Here is a 24,113-nt window from a genome sequence, read left to right as displayed (position 1 = left end):
CTTCGCTTCAAAAGTATCCAATGACTTGATCTCTGCCACTGTCTGTGGCAATGTATTTCACAGATTAACCACTCTCTGGCTAGAGAAATTCTTTCCCATCCATGGCATGGATGTGGCCCAGAAGCTGGACCTGCTATTGAGCAAGTTTCTCGTCCGATTGCTTATAAGTGTACACGATTATTGTGTTCAGATTCGTGAAGGAAACAAATGCACTGGTGATTGGGTTGCAGTCTCTATCTCCAAAATTTTCAATTCCCTATCAGGCTCTTCGTGTTCTGCAAATAAATATGATAAAATTCTTAATTAAATTTATGGCTCCTATTTTGGGAAGAAGCGGAATTGGCCAGTTTGCTTTGGCAGGACATTGGACTATTGGAACTACCCGACTCGTTCGACTGCTTCCTGGCACCCAGTGCTTGGTTAATCTGTATAGTATAGTGATTAACATACTCTTTACAGGTAAAAGAACCTGGGGAAACTGGAATGCTATATGATGGATTTGTCCTTGTACAGGTGGAAATCACCATTGATATGAATTTACTTGGTAAGTTCTATCAGATTGGCCAGTTATCTTTTAAACCGAGTTACAGTCAACATTTGGAACCGAGATGCACTTCTGTGCAGTGAATCTGCACATGTGTGCAAACCTGACTTCAATCCTTGGTTTGTTCTATTAGTCTCTGGATAATGAATATTTGGATCATTGGTCCAGAGAATTGCAAACAATACATACAAGGTTAAAGCTGGGAGCTTTGTCCAAGTCGGGCAACCAGTTTTATTGGTGGGTTGGTGGTGGAAGTCCCATACCACCAGGTTCAGGAATAGCTACTTTCCTGTCACCAACACGTTCCTGAACTGACCTGCATTTCCCTAATCCTACCTCGGCAACGGAACACTAAGGACCACCCCTTGCACTGCTGTGGACTTGTATTTCTTTCTAATTATATTTTTGCACTGTTACATGTTTGCACAATCGTTTTCTTTAGAATTGTATATAATATAGTTTGTCTGGGTTTATGTGCTTTTGCTGCTGCTGCGTGCTCCTTTGCTCCTTGCCATACCCGTGTGTATGCCAATAACCAACCGTACCATTATTGTCCAAACTACTGGACTGGAAATCCTGGTAGAGTTGTCTTGAAACATTTCAAGTTAAAGTTGAGGATCAACATTTTGAATTTACAATCAGAAAGTCCACAAGACATCGGAGCCAAATTAGGCCGTTCGGCCCATGAAGTCTTCACCATTCGATCATGGCTGATCTATCTTTCGCTCTCAACCCCATTCTCCTGCCTTCTCCCCGTAACCTTGGGTCTGGCTCATTCATTATTGAGCCCTTTAATCCAGGGGGAAATTATTCCTTGTGCGTGAATCGTCGGGAAGTACTATACCGCGGCAGAGTTGGGCAGATTTCTCGCCTGATGTGTGTATTTGGGCCTCCCCTCTTCTTGCCAGTCAAGACCAAGTTGGATTAAGTGGTCCCTTACTACCAACTATCTTTAATTGCGACCAAGAAATTATTGCAAAGACCTTACTGCTCTGTGTGTTTCATTACCTGGGATCCGCGTAGTCTGAGAACGGCAGACACTGCAAATAAGACCGACAGTTTCACCAGCTGCGTCACTGATACAGTTGTACCATAAATACGCACGGGGAACAGTGGCAAAACTTCTGGCCTGTCCCCAGATGTTGTGTCACTGGAGCTGGGGGGTAAACATGTCGCTCTTTGAGCTCTCCTTCAATGCAAATTCATCTCCCATAACTTGGCAGCCAGCACTGATGTTTTGTGATATTGGTTGAGTTTTAAGGATTGTCTATGTATTACAATAACCCGCAAAAAAATGTATTTCACTGTACCTTTGTTCCACGTGGCAAAAAAAAGAACCATTGAACCATAGGAATGGCATCTTTGGGATCCTCGTGTTGTAGATACGCACAAAAGGCTGGAGTAACAGCAGGTCAGGCCACCGCTCTGGAGAAAAGGCTGCTAAGGAACCACACTCTGAAAACTCCCCACTCTGAACCACTCATCTTTAAAAAGCTTCATAAAACGTACCTATGCCAGCAAGTGTTTAGTCACGTGTGGCTGTGTCAAACTTTATCTAACAGTCCACTGAAGATGTACCAAAATATCTAATGAGTAGATCAATTTACTGATGTTACAATAGTACATCCTTCAGAGATCGGAAAACGCGTGTAGTGTACTTAATGGCAGCACAATTGCTCAAGATTTTAAGGCATCTTAAGTAACAGCTAGTGATCCAAGTGGTTTGGTTTTATTATGTCAACTGTTCGGAGGTACGGTGAAAAGCTCCGGGTCGAGACCCTTGAGACTGATCACACTTATTGTACCTGCCCCTCCTTAACCAGTCACTGACAGTGTAGGATTATAGTGCTGCACAATGCTGACAATAAGTAAACATAATACAGCGTTTGTTTCCATGTCTGTTGTGCTGCTGCAAGTAAGAATTTCCTTGTCCCGTTTCGGGACATATGACAATAAAACAATCTCGAAGCCTGGCTCACCAAAGTCAGGCCTGCCTGGCATTTCAAGGCCTAGATCTATCAGCATTCCATCGTGTCCTGTGGCCTCTGCTGGTTTACGCTGTTCCATTGACCACAGTTGCGTCCCTCGAAAGGAAGATCAGTGGCTTTCTTCGCAAGTGGCTTGGCCTTCCCCGCAGCCTCAACAGTGCAGCACTGTACGGGACCAGTAACATCTTGCAGCTCCCATTCAGTGGCCTCACTGAAGAGTTTATGGTGGCATGGACAAGAGAAGCCCTACAGTACAGGGACTCCAGGGACCAGAAGGTGTCATCAGCTGGCATCAAGGTGAGAATGGAGGACGAAGAAAGCAGTGGAGGTGGCAGAGTCATGCTTAAGACAAAAGGCATTGGTGGGAGTCATAGCAACTGGCAGATTGGGCTTGGGATACCTCCCTAAGACACAGGTTGGCACGCCCCAGGGCAAGGAGAGACACCATCTCATCCAGGTAGAGGTCCGAGCAGGTGTGGAGGAAGAGCGTGTGAGCAGGACGGTGGGGCTCAGGCAGCAGGGAGCGTGGACAAGGTGGGAGAGCATACCGCAGCACAGGATTACCTGGTCAAACATGCAGGCAGACTTCCAGCGTGTCCGGTTCCTCGTCCAAGCTGTCTACGATGCCCTTCAGTGGACTGTTAGATAAAGTTTTACACTGCCGCACGTGACACAAGACTTGCTGGCATAGGTATGTTTTATGAAGCTTTTAAAAGATGAGTGGTTCAGAGAGGGGAGTTTTCAGAGCGTGGTTCCTGAAAGCGTGGACACTTATTATAAAGGCACGAAGTGCCAAAGTAACTCAGCGGGTCAGGCAGCATCTCTGGAGAACATGGATACGTGACGTTTTGGGTTGGGACCCTTCAGGGTGATTCCAGGGGTGAGAAGAGAAAAAAGCTTAAAGAGTGGAGGGGCAGACAAGGCATACCAGGTAATAGGTGAACGTGGGTGGTGGGAATTGATAAACAGATTGTTGGACAAAGGTTGAACATGAGATGAACACACAAGAGTTGCGACTCGTGACTGAGTGATGGAGGTGTGACTCGTTTAGGAATATAGTGGAGGGCAAAGGGAGAGATGGGTGCCAGGGCTCGGGAGGTGCAGTGGAAAGGGGGGGGGGGCTACAGGGAAGAAAGGGGAGGGGTGTTTTGTGGAGGTTACTTAAAGTTGTAGAATTCAGCTTTTGAACTTCCAACTTTAGAATATTGTGTTTCAGGTACAGGGAAGATGCAGGTAAAAAAAGGTGCAAGGACTGCAATTAGGTATATTTTGACTACATGCTTAGTGCATGAGATGCCCATTCAAGAGTCTGATTATGTGGGCAAGATGTTTCTGAATCTGCTTTCGAACTTTTATATCTTCTGCCCGATGGGAGAGAAGAGAAGAGGGAATTACTCTCTTGGGCAGAACTGATGCAGAGGGTGCTTTCTACAGTGCATCTGTTGAAGTTAATAATTCATGGGAAACATGCCAAATTTCCATAGTCTTCTGTGGAAGTGTTGGAGTGGTTATATATGTTGTTGGACTTAATATGTTTATATATGTTGTTGGACTTAAGTTTATGTTCATAAATCACAGGAGCAAAAATGATCATAAATCACAGGATCACCATCTACTCCACCATTCAATCATGGCTGATCTGTCCTTCCCTGAACCCCATTCTCCTGCCATCTCACCATAACCCTCAATATCTTTACTAATCAAGTATCTGTCAATCTCTGCCTTAAACATATCCAATGATTTGGCCTTCACTGATATCTGTGGCAATGAATACCATAGATTCAGCACACTCTGGCTAAAGAAATTCCTCTTAGCCTCCAGTCTAAAAGTACATCTTATAGAAACATATAAAATTCTTAAGGGGTTGGAGAGGCTAGATGCGGGAAGATTGTTCCCGATGTTGGGGGAGTCCAGAACCAGGGGTCACAGCTTAAGGATAAGGGGGAGGTCTTTTAGGACCGAGATGAGAAAACATTTCTTCACACAGAGAGTGGTGAGTCTGTGGAATTCTCTGCCACAGAAGGTAGTTGAGGCCAGTTCATTGGCTATATTTAAGAGGGAGTTAGATGTGGCCCTTTTTGCTAAAGGGATCAGAGGGTATGGAGAGAAGGCAGGTACAGGCTACTGAGCTGGATGATCAACCATGATCATATTGAATGGCGGTGCAGGCTTGAAGGGCCGAATGGCCTACTCCTGCACCTATTTTCTATGTTTTTTTTTACATCCTTTTATTCAGAATTTTATTCATTTTAGTTGGAAATTCACAGCAGGTAAATATATCCATCAGTTTTGCTCTACCTTTCAACTAAAGTACAAGGAGGATCCATTAGCCTCAGTAGGGCCTTGACAAATTGATCCCAATCCCAAATCTGTTTGACTACATTGGATTGTTTCCATGACGATTCGGTGATCATTGGATATTGTGATTTTTCTGGTTGCATTTCGTGTAAATGAAAGGCTAAAACACCTGTATTTTGTCAGTGTGTCCAACAGGCCACTCGTAGTGTGTTAAGAGAACTATTTATTAACCGGGTTTGTTTTATCCACAGGCCTCGGTGTACAAGATCTGCAAGGAAATGTATGATGATGACATGGATGCCGACTTGATGTCCGATCAGCCAGATATCATCGGTGATAGGTGAGTGTCTGTAGGTATGTGGTGCGGAGAGTACTGGTTTCCCTGAATTTCAATGGCTCTGTCGTCTCAGCTGGTGTGTGAAATAGAACATAGAACAATGCCGCACAGGAACAGGCTCTTTGGCCCACAATGTCTGTATCGACCATGATGCCAGGACCAACCCATATACGCAAGCAAATTATCCATATCCCTGCGTATCCATATGCCTATCCAAAAAGTCTCTTAAATGCCACTATTGTATCTGTGTCCACAACCACCCCCAGCAGCACATTCCAGGCACTTAACACCCTCTGTATCTTAAAAAAAAAACCCACACATTTGCCTAACACATCTCCTTTAAACTTTTCCCTTAAACCATGCCCTCTAGTATTTAATATTCGGTTAAATATTTGATATTCGGTTAATTCCCCCTCCCATTCCGACACTGACCTTTCTGTCCTGGGCCTCCTCCATTGTCAGAGTGAGGCCCAGTGCAAATTGGAGGAACAGCACCTTATATTTCGCTTGGGTAGCTGACACCCCAGCGGTATGAACATTGACTTCTCTAACTTCAACAGTAACATAACATAACAGAGCTTTATTTGTCATTCGGTACCAAGGTACCGAACGAAACTACATAGCAGTCATACAAAAAAGAACACAAGACACATAACCCCAACACAAACGTCCATCACAGTGACTCCAAACACCCCCTCACTGTGATGGAGGCAACAAAACTTCCACTCTCTTCCCCACGCCCACGGACAGACAGCTCGTCCCCGACCGACCCGCACAGTCCCCGGGATGGAAGTCCCCGCGGCCAAGTCGCACCGGGCGCTGAAACGTCTCGCGGCCGAGCCGGGCGATGGAAGTCCCTGCGGCCGAGCCGTGCGCAGCTAAGTCCCGTGGCTGAGCCGCACCGGGCGATGAAAAGTCCCGCGGCCGAGCCGCACTGGGCGATGTTAAGCCCCGCGGCCGAGCCGCACCAGCGATGTTAAGCCCCGCGGCCGAGCTGCACCGGGCACTGTTAAGTCCAGCGGCCGAGCTGCAACAGCGATGTAAAGTCCCGCGGCCGAGCTGCACCGGGCACTGTTAAGTCCAGCGGCCGAGCTGCACCGGGCGATGTTAAGCCCCGCGGCCGAGCTGCACCGGGCACTGTTAAGTCCAGCGGCCGAACCGCACCAGCAATGTAAAGTCCCGCGGCCGAGCCGCACCGGGCGATGAAAAGTCCCGCGGCCGAGTCGCACCGGGCACTGTTAAGCCCCGCGGCCGAGCCGCACCGGGCACTGTTAGGCCCCGCGGCCGAGCCGCACCCCGCGCTGTGAGGAAGAGACCTAAAAGAGAAAAGTTCACCCCACCACCCCCCCACCCACACCACCACCCCCCACACATGCACAACCAAAAAAATACAAAAACCATCCCAACACCGACACACAACAAATAAAAAGGAAAAAAGACCAACAGACTGCTAGCGAGCCGCAGCCGTTAGGCGCCGCCACTTCCGCCCTACACTTCAAGTAGCCCTTGCTTACCCTCTCTCCCCATCCCCTTGCCAGTTCTCCGACCAGTCTTACTGTCTCCGACTACATTTTGTCTCTGTACCACCCACTCCCCTGATATCCGTCTGAAGAAAGATCTCGACCCAAAATGGCACCCATTCCTTCTCTCCAGAGATGCTGCCTGTCCCGCTGAGTTACTCCAGCATTTTGTGTCTATCTTCGATACAAAAACTTGACAGCATGAACCACCAGATTCAGGAGCAGCATCTTCCCCACTACTATCTGACTATATTCAGTAGTCACAGCCTCTCACCCACCTCATTATGGACCTTGTACTTTTTCTCGAATTGTAACACTACAGTCCTGTAACACTATTTTATGCACTCTTTGTCCTTGTGTGTGATTTGATGGTACTCATGTACAGTATGATTTGACTGAATAGCACAGTTTTTCATTGCATCTCGATACACACAACAATATACCAATACTAGTCATTCTATTTGACATTTATGCGACTGGATCTTGGCTAGGGGAAATATTGTCCCTGTTTCTATGCTATTGAACCTTCTGAGAAGCTCACATCTTTAGGTATGGGCATGTTGGTCGGTGTGGGCAAGTTGGGTCGAAAGGCCTGTTTCCACGCTCTGACTCTTATCTTGCATAAAGTGGCTGAAGATTGTTTCCCGTTGCTGTGTTGCAACAACCATCAGGCTCTTGAACACTCTGAACTCCAACTAAACTGCAACCTGCCTGTGTTGCACTAGGGTCTTTGGCATTTTGTTTATGTACTCTATTGTTTTTTTTCTATTTAAGTTTTGTTTAGAGATACAGCGCGGATTGCCACTATTGTATCTGTCTCCACAACCCTTCAGCCCACCGAGTCCGTGCCGATGAGCGATCCCCGCATATTAACACTATCCTACACACACTAGGGACAATTTACATTTATACAAAGCCAATTAACCTGCAAACCTGTATGTGTTTGGAGTGTGGGAGGAAACCAAAGATCTCGGAGAAAACCCACGCGGTCACGGGGAGAACGTATAAACTCTGTACAGACAGCACCCATAGTCTGGATCGAACCTGGATCTCTGGCGCTGAAAGACAGCAATTGGTTATTGATTATTATATTATCTATTGGGTACTGTTAAAAACATGTTATGCTGCTGCAGCAAGAAAGATTTTCTTTGTTCTGTTCCCGGCTATATGACGATAAAACACTTGACTCTCTTAGTAGGTGTCTAACTGAGGGAGTATTTGAACCAGTTTGTGTATGGGGAAGGGGAATGTGGTTCTGATGTGCCTATACATTGTGCTGCTCTTGCTGTGTTGCAGCTTGGTGGGTGGATTTTTGACACTGAGCCCCGACTATTGCTTTGTGTTGGAAGATGAGGGCAGCGTGTGTGGTTATGCCCTTGGCACTGTCGACGTGAACCCATACGCCAGAAAGTGTAAAGTTTCCTGGATTCCCGCTATGCGGGAAAAATACAATAAACCAGAAGCCAGTAAGGAGCTCTCCGAGGAACAGGTACTTTCTCAGAGTGATTAGACAATGATAGAACCTTTATGCTGTAAATTAATTCAATAACATTTGCTGCTACTGCCCCACTTTTGCATCTGAATCTTACAAATTAGCAACAGCTTGTTGTAAATTTATTGTGTCTTTCAATGGACAAAACTCTGCAACCAGTAAAGACATGGGGTTCATGCCCTCGCGGTTCCCCGCAGCCCACCCATTCACGCTGACCCTTCATTGATCCCATCTTATTCTCCCCACATTCTCATTTCCCCAAATTCAACCACTAGTGTGCACGCCAATGGCCGGTGAACTTACTGACCTGCATGTCTTTGGGATGTAGGAGGGAACTGGAGCACCCGGGAGGAAACTCTTGCGCTCACAGGGAGAACGTGCAAACTTCACACAGACGGTATCCGTAGTCAGGATCGAACCTGGCTCTCTGGCACTGTAAGTTAGTGAACCCACTAACTGCTACTCTGGCGACTACAATGCCTGCATCTAAGGAGGTGGCCACGTCCATCCTCGCTGATAATCTAGTTGGCCCGAGTCAGTCCTGGGAACATAGCAGTAGGTGGTCTGGAGATTGTCACAACTGCTGTCAAATATAGTGCAAACAAGCTGCTTCTGTGAGTAAAATCATGAGGCATGCCTACAATGGGATCAGAGTAATGGTTCTAATATACAGTAAACATTTTGTTACCAACATAGAACATTACAGCAGAGGAACAGGCCCTGTGTCTGTGCCGAACATGTCAAGAGCAACCTTTGTTGCCCGCACATAATCCATATTCCCTGCATCCTAAAGCCTCTGAAACATCACTATTGTATCTGCCTCCAACACCCGGCAGTGGGTTCCAGACAAAAATAGAATCTTCATGCTCAAACACTTGCTCTTTCCCCAGTTTTTCACCTGAAACTTACTAATATTTTGAAACATGTACTGTTATGTCCTGTCTTTCGCCATTTCCTCATGTCCCCACCCCTCAAGTCCCCATTTTATAAAGAATCGTTGCCCAATTCCTGGTCGGTTGCCCTTTATCTAGATTCCTGGAGTTTTATTTTGCTTCTCTCTATCCAATTTGTGATTGGAAGCCACGTGTGAATCTGATTCCATTTTGCTCTGGCGATGAATTCTGAATCAGTACTACATGTAAAGGTTTTCCTCTCGTCACCAGTGTTCTTTCAGCTTTTCTGGACATTTTTGTGTGATCTTTAAACCTATTAGATTGTTCTCCACCCTTCTCCAAAGGGAATAATTGCAGATCCCCTACTTTACCTGTATACCTGTGTGTTATTACTGAGTGCCTCTCCGTCACTGGTCTGTGTCTCTCACAGAAAATGATGTTGAGTTTCCATGAAGAGCAGGAAGGCTTGCCGGAACACTTCCTCACTTCCTTTCCCTCGCTGATTAAAGTGGACGTGCACTCGAAGGTGACAGATCCCAGTGTCGCTAAGAGTATGATGGGCTGCTTGCTTTCTTCCTTAAAAGCTAACGGTAAGAACCTCTCTTTTCTTCCAAGTGTTTTACCTTCATCCGTGAGTAGGTAGTGCATGGTTCACACAGAGTAAAACTTCAGTGGCATTTGTTCTTCCTTCCTAGACCAGTCTTAGCATTGTACAGCACGGACACAGACCCTTCAGCCCAATTCGTCCATGCTGACCAGTGCCCATCTAAGCTCATCCCATTTGCCTGTGTTTGGCCTATATCCCTCTCAACCTTTCCTATCCATGTATCCATCCAAATGTCTTTTAAATGTTATAGTACCTACATGGACTACCTCCTCTAGCAGCTCATTTCATGTACCCACTAGCCTCTGAGTGAAAAAGCTGCCCCTCAGGTTCCTATTAAATCTTTCCTCCCTCATCTTAAACCAATGACCTCAATTTCTGGATTTCTCCACTGACGGGTAACTTTTTCACAAAGGGGGGGGGGGTGTATGGAACGAGCTGCCAGAGGAGGTAGTTAAAGCAGATACTATCGCAACATTCAAGAGAAAAATGGACAGGTACATGGATAGAACGGATTTAGAGGGATACAGGCCAAATGAAGGCAGGTGGGACTAATGTAGAGGGGACATGTTGGTTGGTGTGGGCAAGTTGGGCTGAAGGCCCTGTTTCCATGCTGTATGACTATGACAAACTATGTTGTCACACCCTTGTACTGCCAGTTTCCACTGCCGGTCAGCAGGCACTGCTCAGAAGACTATCGGAACACAGCTACCAGCCTTGGAGGTATCTACAACACACGATGCCTCAGAAAAGCCACCAGCATTCACAAAGACGCCTCACACCCCTGCAATAGTCTGTTCGAACTTCAACCATCGGGCAGGCGCTACAAGGCCTTCTATGCCCGCTCCTCCAGATTCAGGGACAGCTTCATCCCCAGGGCCATAGCTGCCATGAACGGTCCTGCTGAGCCGGATGGTCACATCACACAGTGAACCGGCACAGACCTACTTGCACTTTATTCTGTTTTAAAACTGTTTCTAATTTGTTTCATTTGGTTGTTTAAATTAATATTGATTAGCTAATTAATTTATTGCATCGTATGGGAGGCGCATTCCCAATCTCGTTGTACCCCTGTACAATGACAATAAAGATATATTGTATTGTAAAGGACTGTTTCCTTTCCAGGGTCTCGAGGAGCTTTCTGTGAAGTGAAACCCAGCGACAGGCGAGGGTTGGAGTTTTACAGCAAACTCGGCTTCCTGGAGTTGGCCAAGATGGAGGGATTCCCCAAGGAGATGCTGGTGCTGGGAAGGAATTTGTAACGTGCAGCCTCTTCAACGTAGTGTAATTAAAGGATGTGTATAATTAAATGTATCTAAATTTAGCCTTAAGCTGAATAACCTGTGTTTAATAATGTTTTATATTTTATCTTTTTAATTTGCAATACACAAGGTGAACTCGACATGGAACTTTGTGAAGTGGGTGAGCTTCCAATGATGCAATAACAGTTATTTGATCCCCTTCTGACATTTCATCCCAGTCTTCCCTGCAAATATCAGGGAGTCTGTGAAGTTTCTCGTTTGGAATCGGGGAACTTGGCCTCTGAGTAGGAAACTACTCGGTCCACTGCCCATGCCATTCAAAAAGAGAGTGGTTTAGACTATCCACTGCCTGATTGCAGTCCTGGTGTGGGCATGCTGTTAAACCAGCCATTTTGCCATCACAAGGTGGCCTTGTTTATAACTGACCACCCACAGGAGTAATTGGAGTTCTTCATCCCTGGAGCCCAGTCATTTTCACTAAGTGAGATTTTAGGGCTTCAGTCGGTGATTTTAAGAGTTTGCTTTCTGCAGCACGTATGCATCTGTGAAAACTAATGACCTTTTGATACCTCTCTTTGAAGGCACTTTATAAGTAGTGAATCTCAGTCTGAATGGTTAGTGGAATTGCTCTCTGGAGAAAGGAATGAAATGTTGACATTGGAAATGAGCACAGCAGTACTGGACTGCATACTGGGTCTGTCAACGTTTGTAAAGAAAGATAGGTTAATAATTTGGGTGGATCAGAACGTAATTAAATGTACGTGAAACTGTTGAGTGTGGTGGGAGAGCTTGTTCGTACACCAGCCCCATGAAGCAGTCATGCACTGGGGGTGTGGGGATTACCTGCACTTACTGAAGGAATCCATTCCAGATTGCTCATCAGCAGTGTGCCGGCTGTCCCCAGCGTTCTCTCAGGCGTGCGCAAGAGGTTATACCACGGACTGACCTCCTGACAGTTGCAGCCTGGGTTTGCCGCCAGTGGTGCAAACTGCTGGCCTTGGAGAGTGGACTTCCCCCAACATCTGCTGCAGCTGGTCTTCGATTCAAGGAGCCCAGCAGCGAAGACCATGAGGCTGGGTCGAGACGGCAATCACTGAACTTTTAGCAACCCAGGAAGCAAAGAGCACTTATTACAAACTACATTATTGAAATTCAGTGTAAACTATTGTAGATTGGAAGGTGCGTGTACAATTAAAAGTCAAATGTCAAGTTCATTCAACACAAAAAGTGGCCATTATCCTTAATCTAAGAGTACTGCAGTTCACATTGAGATGTGGGTAAGTAGTTCTTCTCTTGCCATGCTCCAGGAATGGTCAAAATTATGAAACCCACCTCTCACTAGATCTGTGCGTCCTGACTGGCTCCTAACTTACTGGCTGCACATTTGCGGCATTATGTTCAAAGACATCAATGACTTGTTGCCTGTTATACAGAGCAGAAAAATATAATTGGAAAAAGCCCTGAGGGAACTGGACAGTGTTACAGTCTGGTACCCATTTCCCAAGTGCCTGCTATTGGCCCATATCCCTCTAAATCTTGCCTATCCATGTACCAGTCCCAAGTATCTTTGCTGTTGTACCTGCCTACAAAGAAAAAAGTTCCAGTCTGTCCAACTTGTCCCAAAAACTCAAGCCTAGACACCAGGGTAATGTGTTTTGGGCTGACCTAAGATGGATATATAAAAGTCTTCATGCACAATCTGTATCTGGGAGTTAAAGGTCCATATCCAATGACATTAAACAAATTCACCTGTGTTTCCCGCAATGACTTGGCTAACTTGGTTTCCTCTGAGCATCATGCACTCAAATTTCAGCCCTCAGAGTCAAAGTGTGGAAACTAGCCGTTTGGCCCAACTTGCCCACAATCATCTGTACACCAGTTCTATCCTACACATCAGGGACAATTTACAGAGGCCAATTAACCTCTGACTCATTGGGCCAAAGGGCCTGTTTCCGTGCTGTATCTCTAAATTAAACTAAACCCCTGTCAGGCTTGCTCATACACAGCCTCTCCAGTGTTTCCTCAGTGACTGTTACTGCTTCACCCTTTACTTTCTTGCATCTGCACAGATGGTGCCAACCAAGGGAAGTGGGACAGGTCTGAGATTGTGGTCACAACACAGGCAATGCTGTTTGTATGAAGTATGTGGCTGCAAGCCAAAGGAGTGCACCTGCATTAAACTTTCAGCTATGTTCATCAGTTGTCCTCTGCTCTGGTGAAACTAAAAACGCACCTCCAGCATTTTCCTCACAAATCTGTGTGACTTTGCCTGTATGCCTAGTTTAGAGATAAAGTGTGGAAACAGGCCCAGAGTCCTTGCTGACCATTGATCAAATATACACTAGTCATACACACTAGAGGCAATTTAGAGGGCCAATTACCCTACAAACCTGCACATCTTTGGAATGTGGAAGGAAACTAGAGCGCCTGGAGGAAAACAACAGTCACAGGGGACACGTGCAGACAGCACCCACAGTCAGGATTGAACCCAGATCTCTGGTGCTGCCCTACCGATAGGCTGAAACCAACAGTTGGAGAACCTGGAATGGATGAACCCACAAACAGGGGAATTGTGTAGTGATTGGACTGTGTGTCGTTCATGGTCCCCATGGTAGTTTGACTTGCCAATCCTGGGGAAACGATTGTAGCTATCCACCATTTCTATGCCCTTCGTGATTTTATAAACTATCATGGTGTTCCTCAGCCATTCTCCAGGGGAAAGAAGTCCCAGCCTCCAGTCACGGTAACAGTGTCCCCACGTTTTCTCTAGCTCCCCAGCTAAAAGTTCCCATGCAAAACATCACCTGTCCATTTCCTCCACAGATGCTGCTTGATCCACTGAGTTCCTCCAGCACATTTTTTGCTCAAGATTCCAGCATCTGCAGTTTCTTGTCTAACCAATTCTGTTTCTCTCCACGGATGCTGCCAGACCTCCTGTGCTTTTGAGCATTTGTTCAATTTTTTCCCTGTGGCTGCATGTCGTTTCCTCCCACATCCCAAAGACGTGCAGATTTGTAGGTAAATTGGCTTCTGTGAATTGTCCCTAGTGCTTAGTGTTCGTTGGCTGGGACTTGGTGGACCAAAGGGCCTGTTTCCACAATGTACATTTAAACAATTAGTCAACAGAACTCTAAAAAACACATTCCTTTGCTGGTGAAGGGTCCAAACGTGAAACGGTGTCTGTCCACTCTCTCCACAGATGCTGCCTGACCTGCTGAGCTCCTCTAGCACTTTGGATTTTGCTCAAAGTTCCAGTATCTGCAGTTCCTTGTGTTGCCTTGGCAAGTTTAGGTTTTGTCCACAAGGTGGAGACAGAACACCAGTTTTAGACCTGAGACTTTACTCGCCCCAACGATCTGATCTTTATGCACTGTTAACATGATGAACATTAATGTCATTTATTAAAATGTAAACTTTGGCATTTAAAAGCTTTTACTGAGAGAACACAGCAGGATTGGATAACTTCATTAAAATGAGATCAATTAATCCAGATGTTGGTGAACCAGAACCAGAACCATACAGCATGAAAACAGGCCCTTTGGGCCATCTCATCCATGCCGACCAAGATGCTCCATCTTACCTAGTCCCATTGGGCCCATTATTCCTCTGATCCTTTCAAACCATGTACCTGTCCAAGCGTAATTTAAATGTTATAGTACCTGCCTTAACTACCTCCTCTTGCAGCTCGTTCAATGTATCCGCCACCCTTGGTGTGAAAATGTTGCTCCTCAGATTATTAAATCTTTCCCCTCTCACTTTAAAACCATGTCCTCTAATTCTTTATTCATCTACCTTGGGTAGCAGCTCTATGCATTCACCCTATTCATCTCATGATTTTATACAGCTGTGTAAGATCACCCCTCAGCCTCCTGTGCTCAAAGGAATAGAGTCCTAGCTTGCTCAAGCCCTCCCTATAGCTTAGGTCTTTGAGTCCTTGGAATATCCTCACATCTCTGCACTCCTTCCAGCTTATGGCATCTTTCCTATAGCAGGGTGACCAAAACTGAACACAATACTCCCAAGTTAATATTAGACGAGTCTAAAGTTCCCGACCTGAAATGTCATCTGTCCATTCCCTCCACAGATGCTGCCTGACCCGCTGAGTTCCTCCCGTGCTTTGTGTTTTGATCGTGATTACAGCACCTGCAGTTCCTTGTGTCTCCATTAGATAGTATTTTTTCCCCATTCATCCCCTGAGAGAAAGGTCATAGAGTGATACAGTGTGGAAGGAGGCCCTTCAGCCCAACTTGCCCATTCCTTGCTAGAACAACCACCATTTCGTGAACCTCTCCCTGGGCACGCTACCCATGAGTAGGGAGGGGGTTCAGGATCCTAGATCATACCCCAGTGCCTGTGCCAATGCTAGGATCCACAACAAGATATAGGAGCAGAACTTATGCCATTCAGCCCATCGAGTCAGCTCCACCGTTCAATCATGGCTAATCTATCTTTTCCACTCAACTCCATTCCCTGTAAACTTTGACACCATTACTAATCAAGAACCTATCAATCTCTGCTTTAAAAATACCCCATGACTTAGCCTCCACCACCGTCTGTGGCAACGAATTCCACAGATTCACCAACCTCAGGCCCAAAGGAAGAGGTCCAATGTTCATGTCATAGGACCAGAAGTAGGCCATTAGACTCAGATTTGGCCTCCACCGCCGTGTGTGGCAATGAATGAATTGCAGAGATTCACCAGTCCCTCTCCCGCGGCTCTCTGTACACCAGCCCCAGCTTCTCGAAGACTGTCTCCTCGCTGGGGGTGGGGACCGAGATGCCGGTGGCGACTTTGGTGCCGCCCTTCCTGAGGACCCGGCAGCTGAGCGTGTGCTCGGACAGGCTCATGTCCCTAGTCTTGGCCAGGGCTCGCATGGAACGGTTAAAGTAGGCCGACCCGGTGAAGTAGAGCAGGGCGCAGGCAAACTCCGCGTACGGCACCACGATGATGTCCAGCCGGCGGTAGCGATGCCCCGCTCCTGGGAGCCGGCAAACTCCCAGGTACTTGACTTGGTTCCTGTTCTCCTGACTGACCAGGTCATCCGTGATAAACCCTAGCAGCAGAAAATTCAGCGATCAATAAACTGCAAAACAATCGGGGCCCACATTAACGGAGTGAACCTTGTCAAACGAGCGTATCCTGAAATAAAAACAACAATCTACAAACCTTCAGCAGGTCAGGCAGCATCTGTGGAAAGGATCCTCAACCTTGTTTATCTCTCCACTGTCGCTGCCTGATCAAACGAGTGCTTCTGGCATTTTTGTTTGTTTTTGGTTCACTTCGTTAATGCGGGCCTTATTTAGAACGCTACAGCACAGGAGCAGGCCCTTCAGCCCATAATGTCCGTATCAAACATGATGACAAGATAAACAGATCTTATTTGCCTGTATGTGATCCATATCCCTTAAGTCCCTGCACTTCCATGTGCCTATCTAAAAACCTCTTAAACACCACTATCACTCCAGGCACCTACATGTAAAAACTTGCACCACACTTCTCCATTAAACTGTCTCCTCTCACCTTAAAGCTACATTTCCACCCTGGGAAAGAGGTTCTGACGATCTATGCCTCTCTTCATTTTATATACTTCTATCAAGTCACCCTCCAATGCTCCAGAGAAAACAATCTAAGTTTACCCATCTTCTCCTTGTAGCCGAAACCCTCCAATCCATAATTCTGGTAAACTTCCGCTGCACCCTCTCCAAAGCCTCCACATCTCCCCCGTGTTCGGGCGACCAGAACAGCACGCAATACTCCCAATAACTACAAAATTTGGTTTTCCTCTGGAGATATCCTGCTTCCAAACCCGGGATGCCTTTGAACCTGGACCTTGTTAGAGTCCGAGTTACCGCACCAGCCTGTGCTCACCATCATTGCGCAGACCGTCGAGGAGTTTGTTGAAGACGCCTCGGTGCGAATGTCCATCGGGGTGGGTGATGAGGATGTCCACGTCCCCACAGGTGGGCTTCCCCCGTCGGAACGAACCACAGGCGTGGCCAATCAGGCCCGGGTTGATGGAATGAGCCATGTCACACACCTGGACAGCATAGGGCATAGTCATGCATCACGGAAACAGGCCCTTTGGCTAAACCCGTCCAATCCGATCATGATGCCCCACTTGTGCTTGTCCCTTCTGCCAGCATTTGGGCCATATCCCTCTGCCTTCTTTAAGCCTAGTTTAGTTTATTAAAAGTCACGTGCACCGAGGTACAGTGTAAAGCTTTTTGTTGCGTGCTATCCAATCAACAAAAGACTATTAATAATTACACTCAAGCTGTACACAGGGTGCAGATACAAGATAAAGCGAATAACGTTTAGTGCAAGATGAAGTCCAATAAAGTCCATTAAAGATCGTTCAATGGTCTCCAATGAGGTAGATAGGAAGTCAGGACCACACTCTAACTGGTGAGAAGACTATTCTGTTGACTGATAAGAAAGTGTCCCTGAATCTCTATCTGACCCTGTATGCGTATTCAAACATGGAAACAGGCCCTACGGCCCACTGAGTCCATGCCGACCATCGAACACCCGTTCGCACTAATCCTATGTTACCCCACTTTCACATCCGCTCCCTACACACTAGGAGCAATTTGCTGAGGGCCAATTAACCTACAAATCCGCACGCCTTTGGGGTGTAGGAGTAAACTGGGGTAGCGATGGTTCCACATTCACACAAAAGCACTTACAGTTTTCTCAATCTCAGCTGCCTCTTCCCTGGGCATGCGATCCAGGAAGTCATGGTAGTGTTTGAGACCTATCACCTGCTGTCTGGTGAGACTGGCTTTAGTCTTAATGTCGTCCAAAGTTCTGAATCCCTGCAAAGCACAGCAAAGGCACTGAAGCTTTTCAGTGAACAGTGCAAGGGAAAGGAAGTAGCAATGCAGAAAGGATCTTAATTTCCAGAAAAAGTTAGGTATTTACAAGCCTGGATGGGGTGTGGAAACCTTAATAAGTTACAGTTTCTAACTAATAGATCAGCATTTATAGAATCATAGTCACATTACATGCAAGCAGGCCCTTCGACCCAACTTGTTCACACTGACCACGTTGTCTAATGGAGTTAGTCCCATTTTCCTGTGTTGGCCTATATCCTTCAGCAGCAGCTTCTTCCCAACAGCCATCAGGCTATTGAACTCTATGAACTCCAAATAAATTGGACAAATTCTCTTGATTTCACTTGGGACTTGGGGCATTATCTTTATCTTTGCACCATATTGTTTGTTTTTGGCATTTGGGAGGAAACTGAAGCACCCGAGAAAAGCCATGCAGGTCATGGGGTGACCGTACAAACAGCACCCGTAGACAGGATCGAACCCGGGTCTCTGGCGCTGTGAGGCAGAAACTCCACCGCTACGCCACTGTACTGCCCTACCAGGTTGAACGTACTGACGGCACTCAGGACTCTGCACTCCATCAAACGAGCTCCTCACCTGCTGGTACCACATCTGGGCTGTCTTCACACCAGCTCCCCAGATGTTGGCAAAAGTCCCCAGCACAGAGACACTCTCGTCCAGGTTATCTAATTTGCGCAGATGGCCAGTTTGCAGGATCTCCCAAATCTTCTCGGCCAGCCTCTTGCCGATCCCGGGGATCTCACAGGCTTCCTACGGAGAGCGAAAGGGAGGGAGGATGACTCCGAACTGCACAAACCCCTGAGAGGGGCAGACTTTCAAAACAAAAAAACATGCAGATGTTGGAAATGCAAAATAAAACATACAATGTCAGACATTCTTAGCCGGTCAGGCAGCATCTGTGGAGACAGGCAGGGTCAACATTTCAGGCCCATAGAACTTCTGCTGAGGAATTCCAGATCTGAAACCTCAACTGGTTCTCTTTTTGAGTTCATTAATTCTCATTCATGGCAATTTAAAGGACCTTTGGATAGGCACATGGATATGTGGAGAAAGGTGGGCCGTGGGTTACGTGCAGGTGGGTAATCGGTATATGGCGGCACAGTGGCATAGCTGTAGAGCGTTGTATGTACAGCACCAGTGACCCGGGATCGATTCCAACTATGGTTTATACGTTCTCCATGACCACTTGGGGTTTCTCCGTGTTTTCCCATTTCCTTCATCTCAAAGGCATGGTCCCTAGTGTGTAGGATAGAACTAGCGTGTGGGTGATTGCTGGTCAGTGCAGTCTCGGTGGGCCAAAGGGCCTGCTTCCACGCTATATTTCTAAATAAGAGATGGAATGGAGGGATATGGATTATGTGCAGGTAGATAAGAGTTGGTTTTGGCATCATGATCAGCACAGGCATTATGGGCCGAAAGGCCTGTTCTTGTGCTGCACTGTTCTATGTTCTATTCCACACATCCAGCCTTTCCAGCACCACCTATTTTTTTTTCAGATTTCCAGCATCTAGTCTTTTGATTTTAATTTCTTAATGGAAGTGTGTTTCCCATCAAAACAACTTGGGAATTTAAATTCAAATAATGAAATAAATCCTGATTAAAAAGCTCATACTAGGAATGGTGCCCCAGTCAATGTGACTGAGACACAAAGTGCTCGAGTAACTCAGTGGGTCAGGCAGCTCCTCTGGAGAATTCCCTCAGTCTATTCCCTCCACAGATGCTGCTTGAGTCCATGGTGGGGAGTGTGGTCTGTATGATGGGCCCGGCTCCATCCACAACTCTGCAATTTCTTGCGGCATTGGGCAGAGCTGTTCCCAAACCAAGCTGTGATACTAACATGTGTAGGAAGGAACTGCAGATGCTGGTTTAAATCGAAGATAGACACAAAAAGCTGGAGTAACTCAGCGGGACAGGCAGCAACTCTGGGGAAAAGGAATAGGTGACGTTTTGGGCCGAGACCTTCTTTAGGCTGAGTTACTCCAGCTTTTTGTGTCATCTGTGATATGGAAGCTTCATTCCTTTGGGGGGGGCGGTGAGAATGTTTTACCTGATAGGTGGAGATTGGTTTATGATAGCTCTTCAGGGCGTTGATGGCCTTGCCGTATCCCAGCGCTCTCCACCTGTCACCCTGGTGTGTGTACGCCGTCTCCAACGCCTTCAGCTTGTCTGTGATGGCCTGGTTGTGGTTGAGCTGCTTGCTTTGCGACGAGCGGGAACACACCCACTTGCTGCTGGCTCCGCTGGGGTCGGGGTCCACAGCTCCACGCTCACCCCCAGAGATCAGAGCTCGCAGGTCACGTTGGGACACACCTTCATCCTCAGAGTCGCTGCTACTGTCAGTGTTGGGGAGCTGCGGAGATATCATAAATGGTGCTCAGTGGCAGGGTCCCTGGGGTGACTGGGTTGAATGACGTACAAGGTGCGTTTGACAGCTCAGGGTCTGCACTCGCTGGATGAGGAGGGATCTTATTGAAATCTACCAAATAATGAAAGGCCTAGATGTGGTGAGGATGATTCCACTAGAGAGAGAGTCTAGGATCAGTGGGCACAGCCTCAGAATAAAAGGACATACCATAGAAAGGCGATGAGGAAGAATTTATTTTGTCAGAGGGTGGTAAATCTGTGGAATTCATCGTCACATACGGCAGTGGAGCACGCCATTCGGAATTTTTAAAGCAGAGATCGACAGGTTCTTAAGGGAGTCAAAGGTTACAGGGAGAAGGCAGGAGAATGGGGTTGAGAAGAAAAAATAGATCAGCCATGATTGAAAGGTGGAGCATAATGGTGGGCAGGATCACATTTCATTGTTCTGTTTTGGGACAAATGACAATAAAACGCTCGCCTTTTGTTTACTTACCTGGGCTGTAGAGGCACAACATTTTTCGCTGCTCTCTCTGATGGCTTGTGGGTGCTGGGCTGCGACTCCCTCTGCCTTTGGGCAGAGCGAGCTGGCACTTGGCGACAGGGCAGGCTGCCCACTGAGTTCAGGGCGCACGTTCCCGCATTGGCTCTCGTCTCCTGCCTTAGGCGCGGGGAGCGGCGGCTCGGTTGGGAGGAGGTGTCCCGGGGTGCAGAGGGCGTAGGCCGCAGTGCTCAGCAGCCTCCGCTGTGAGATGCAGGAACTGAGCCACGCGGAGCGCAGCAGGCAGACGCTGGGTGGCAGCACCTCCAGCCCCAGCAGGCGAAGGGCGCGCTCGGCATCCATCCCATCGTCCACCACCACATGGGTAACCGCTGGGCCGAAGACTAGGCTGACCTCTCCCCCATTCTGTGCTATCTGCTTCTGGAAGATCTCCGTCCGAGCCTTTCCAATCCCGGCCGGTACGATGTACACCGTCACTCCACTCAACCACTGCTCTGCAACGGAATGGACGTGGGGATAAGATTGTACAACCACATTGTACAACCACAATGTACAACACAACAGTACAGCACAGGAACAGGCCACAATGTCTGTGCCGAATATGATGCCAAGACCAACTCTTATTTTCCTGCACAAATTCTAGACAGTATGATTTGAATGGATAGCATGCAAGTTCTGTGTGTCGTGAGTCTCATTCACTCCCGACACACAAGGGGGTATTTACAGAGGGTTATTAACCTGCACGTCTTTGGGATGAGGGAGGAAACAGGAGCATCCGGAGGAAACTCTCACGGTCACAGAGAGAACATGCAAACTCCACATACAGACAGCACTTGAGGTCAGGATTGAACCCGGGTCTCTGTCGATGTGAGGCAGCAACTCTTTAATCGGACTTTCCTGGACTTTGTCTTGCACTGAACGTTATTCCCTTTATCCTGTTTCTGTACACTGTGGATGGCTCGATTGTAATCATGTAGAGTCTTTCCGCTGACTAGCAGGCAACAAAAGCTTTTGCCTGTACCTCGGTACATGTGACAATAAACTAAACTAAACCCACTGCGCCACTGCACCGCCCTGTGTATATCACACAAACAAAGCTATTCACTGTACCCCGGTACAGGTTACAATAATAAATCAATGGTTCTACCTTTGGCTTCATCCAGCCTTGTCGTCTTCAGGGGAACCCCGTCTGTGGTGGACTGGACATCCTGGGCTCGCTTCACCTTTCGAAAAGCCTTCACGATCCCCTGAGGCTCCATGCACAACCCGCCAGCCGTCGGTGAGGGTCAACGCTTATCCCACCTGTACAACGACTGGTGAGAAAGACACGTGTCAGCAACCATGCTCCTGCGTTTACTCCCCAAAGTGGCCAAACCTCGCCAGAGTTTCTGCTGGAAGTGTGTGTTCGCACAGCACCGACCCACTATGGACTTTGCACTAAAGTTCTTGCTCAAATTACTTTGGTTTTTACTCGATCATGGTCTAGTTTACTTAGAATAACTGATCGTTTAACATATATATATTTATTAAGAGTCCTGTCCCGTCCCATCCTGTCCTGGATATGTTCAGTGCGGTGGGTAGACGTCGGCGGCTCTCCCACTGTCGGCCCTCGGAGGGCCAGAGCATGTTGCTGCACTGATGCCGCTGAACTCTGGGCGGCATGGGGAAGGCGCTGAGCCGGCCGGGGAGAGGAGGGGGGACGGGGGAGCCGAGGGCAGGCCTGGCCTAGGCCTTGGCCTCCACTTCAACCAACGCCCGACCTCACCGCCGCTGCTGCTGCAGCCTTTTTCCCTTGGCCCATCTCAGGCTCACAGTGACCCGGTCACGTCCAGGCCCAGGCTGCTTCCCCCGTCACCAGTCCTGGCTTCTCCTGCAGCTACGGAGCCGGCAAAGTAAACCAAACTGCATCGCTGACAATGGCATCTGGAATCAGTCTGAGCAAAGCAAGAAATGGATTTTGATTTTTATGCAGAAAAGACATTGATTAAAATAATGTAGATATATATGGAATTTTTTATCCTACAAAAGATACGAATTTAATAAAAGCTTAAAAATCTGAAAAAATTTGGTGGAGCGGGAGCACATGGCCGCTGGTTGGGTGAGGTCACGTGGCCGCTGGCTGGGTGAGGTCTGAATGAGGCTGCACTCAGAGATGAGGAAACACTTTTTCAGTCAGAGAGTTGTGAATCTGTGGAATTCTCTGCCTCAGAGGGCAGTGGAGGCCAATTCTCTGAATACATTCAAAAGAGAGCTAGATAGAGCTCTTAAGGATAGCGGAGTCAGGGGGTATGGGGAGAAAGCAGGAACGGGGTACTGATTGAGAATGATCAGCCATGATCACATTGAATGGCGGTGCTGGCTCGAAGGGCCGAATGGCCTCCTCCTGCACCTATTGTCTATTGTCTATTGTGAAGAAAATGCTCCCAGCCTATCCAATCTCCTTCTGTAACTCAAGCCAGGGTAACCTGGTGTGAACCTATTTTAGTGATGATTCAAATGTTATGATTATTACTTTTAATTGCTGTTATAGGACAGATGCCAATAAGCTGAAAAAAGTACAGAGATGATTTACGAGGATGTTGCCAGAACGCCCAGGCGTAAGCTTTAGGGAGAGATTAGGCAGGATAGGTTTTTTTTCCTTGGAGCCTAGGAGGGTGAGAGGTGATCTTTTTGAGGTGTACAAAATCATGAGAGGAATAGATCGGGTGAATTCTGAGTCTTTTACCCAGAGTAGGGAAATCAAATATCACAGGTTTGAGTGCATATGTGTGTGTGCAAAAAGACAAAACTAATGCCCCCAAGTCTACGTACTTTGGAGCTTATGATGTTTAATAGCCTGGTGTCTGTAGGGAAGAGGTTAACAATATTTAAAAGACACTTGCACAGGTACATGGATAGGCCAGGTTTGGAGGGATCGGGGCCAAGCGGAGGCAGGTAGGACATCTGGGCCAGATTGGGCAAGTTGGGCCGAAGAGCCTGCGTCTGGGTTAAAGTGACCAATGGGCGAGGCCGGTGCGACAGGAAGCGGCCAATCAGAGCCCCACTCCCGGCTGTGTGGGCCCGGAGCCTCTGCACCGGCGGGTTGACGGTTAAATCACCGGAGCGGCGACGGCGACGACCGGGGTGTAAAGGGGAGCGCCGATCGGGGGCGGAGATGGAGACCGAGATGGCGGTGGCCTCACTCACCGTGCCGGAAATGCCCAGCGGACAGCGGACAGCGGACAGCGACCCACCTCCGGCCGGCGTGAATTAAACCGCGTCCATTCATTAACCGACGTCGACGGCGGGGAGCGGGCGGCGGATGCAATCAGTGCGCGGGGCCGGGGCGGCAGAGAGGGGCGGGGCCAAGGGCGGCGGATGCAATCAGTGCGCGGGGCGGTGGCGGCAGAGAGGGGCGGGGCCAAGGGCGGAGGATGCAATCAGGGGCGGGGCGGGGGAGAGAGGGGCGGGGCCTAGG

General features: G+C 47.8%; 2 protein-coding genes across 6 annotated transcripts in view; one reads left to right on the top strand and one right to left on the bottom strand.

Annotated features, from left to right (window-relative positions):
- oga (O-GlcNAcase) overlaps positions 1 to 13,171 on the top strand; it is a 46,654-nt gene extending 33,483 nt beyond the window's left edge. For both annotated transcript variants that reach the window (XM_078413289.1, XM_078413290.1), the window contains exons 13-16: positions 5,082 to 5,170; positions 7,984 to 8,176; positions 9,503 to 9,662; positions 10,802 to 13,171. In XM_078413289.1, coding sequence (XP_078269415.1) covers positions 5,082 to 5,170; positions 7,984 to 8,176; positions 9,503 to 9,662; positions 10,802 to 10,938 — 579 coding nt within the window. In that variant the 3' untranslated portion in view covers positions 10,939 to 13,171. The remainder of the gene's footprint in view (positions 1 to 5,081; positions 5,171 to 7,983; positions 8,177 to 9,502; positions 9,663 to 10,801) is intronic.
- Positions 13,172 to 14,343: 1,172 nt separating this feature from the next.
- Positions 14,344 to 23,987, bottom strand: poll (polymerase (DNA directed), lambda). Of its 4 annotated transcripts, XM_078413292.1 has the most exons (9): positions 23,843 to 23,987; positions 22,422 to 22,590; positions 21,804 to 21,969; positions 20,651 to 21,150; positions 19,841 to 20,143; positions 18,370 to 18,543; positions 17,626 to 17,754; positions 16,808 to 16,976; positions 14,344 to 15,992 (listed from the first exon to the last, which is right to left on the bottom strand). In XM_078413292.1, exons 3-9 carry the CDS (start codon positions 21,913 to 21,915, stop codon positions 15,634 to 15,636), a joined length of 1,746 nt encoding a protein of 581 aa, XP_078269418.1. In that variant the 5' UTR covers positions 21,916 to 21,969; positions 22,422 to 22,590; positions 23,843 to 23,987; the 3' UTR covers positions 14,344 to 15,633. The 4 variants fall into 4 exon arrangements, with proteins under 4 accessions (XP_078269418.1, XP_078269417.1, XP_078269419.1 ...); XM_078413291.1 differs by lacking the exon at positions 22,422 to 22,590; XM_078413293.1 differs by lacking the exon at positions 23,843 to 23,987 and having other exon boundaries at positions 22,422 to 22,867.
- Between the last annotated feature and the right edge of the window lie 126 nt (positions 23,988 to 24,113).

This window comes from Rhinoraja longicauda, chromosome 16 (assembly GCF_053455715.1).
Source record: "Rhinoraja longicauda isolate Sanriku21f chromosome 16, sRhiLon1.1, whole genome shotgun sequence".
NCBI classification, from domain to species: domain Eukaryota; kingdom Metazoa; phylum Chordata; class Chondrichthyes; order Rajiformes; family Arhynchobatidae; genus Rhinoraja; species Rhinoraja longicauda.
Note: the sequence above shows the minus strand (reverse complement) of the source record. Positions and strands in the feature narration are given on the sequence as shown.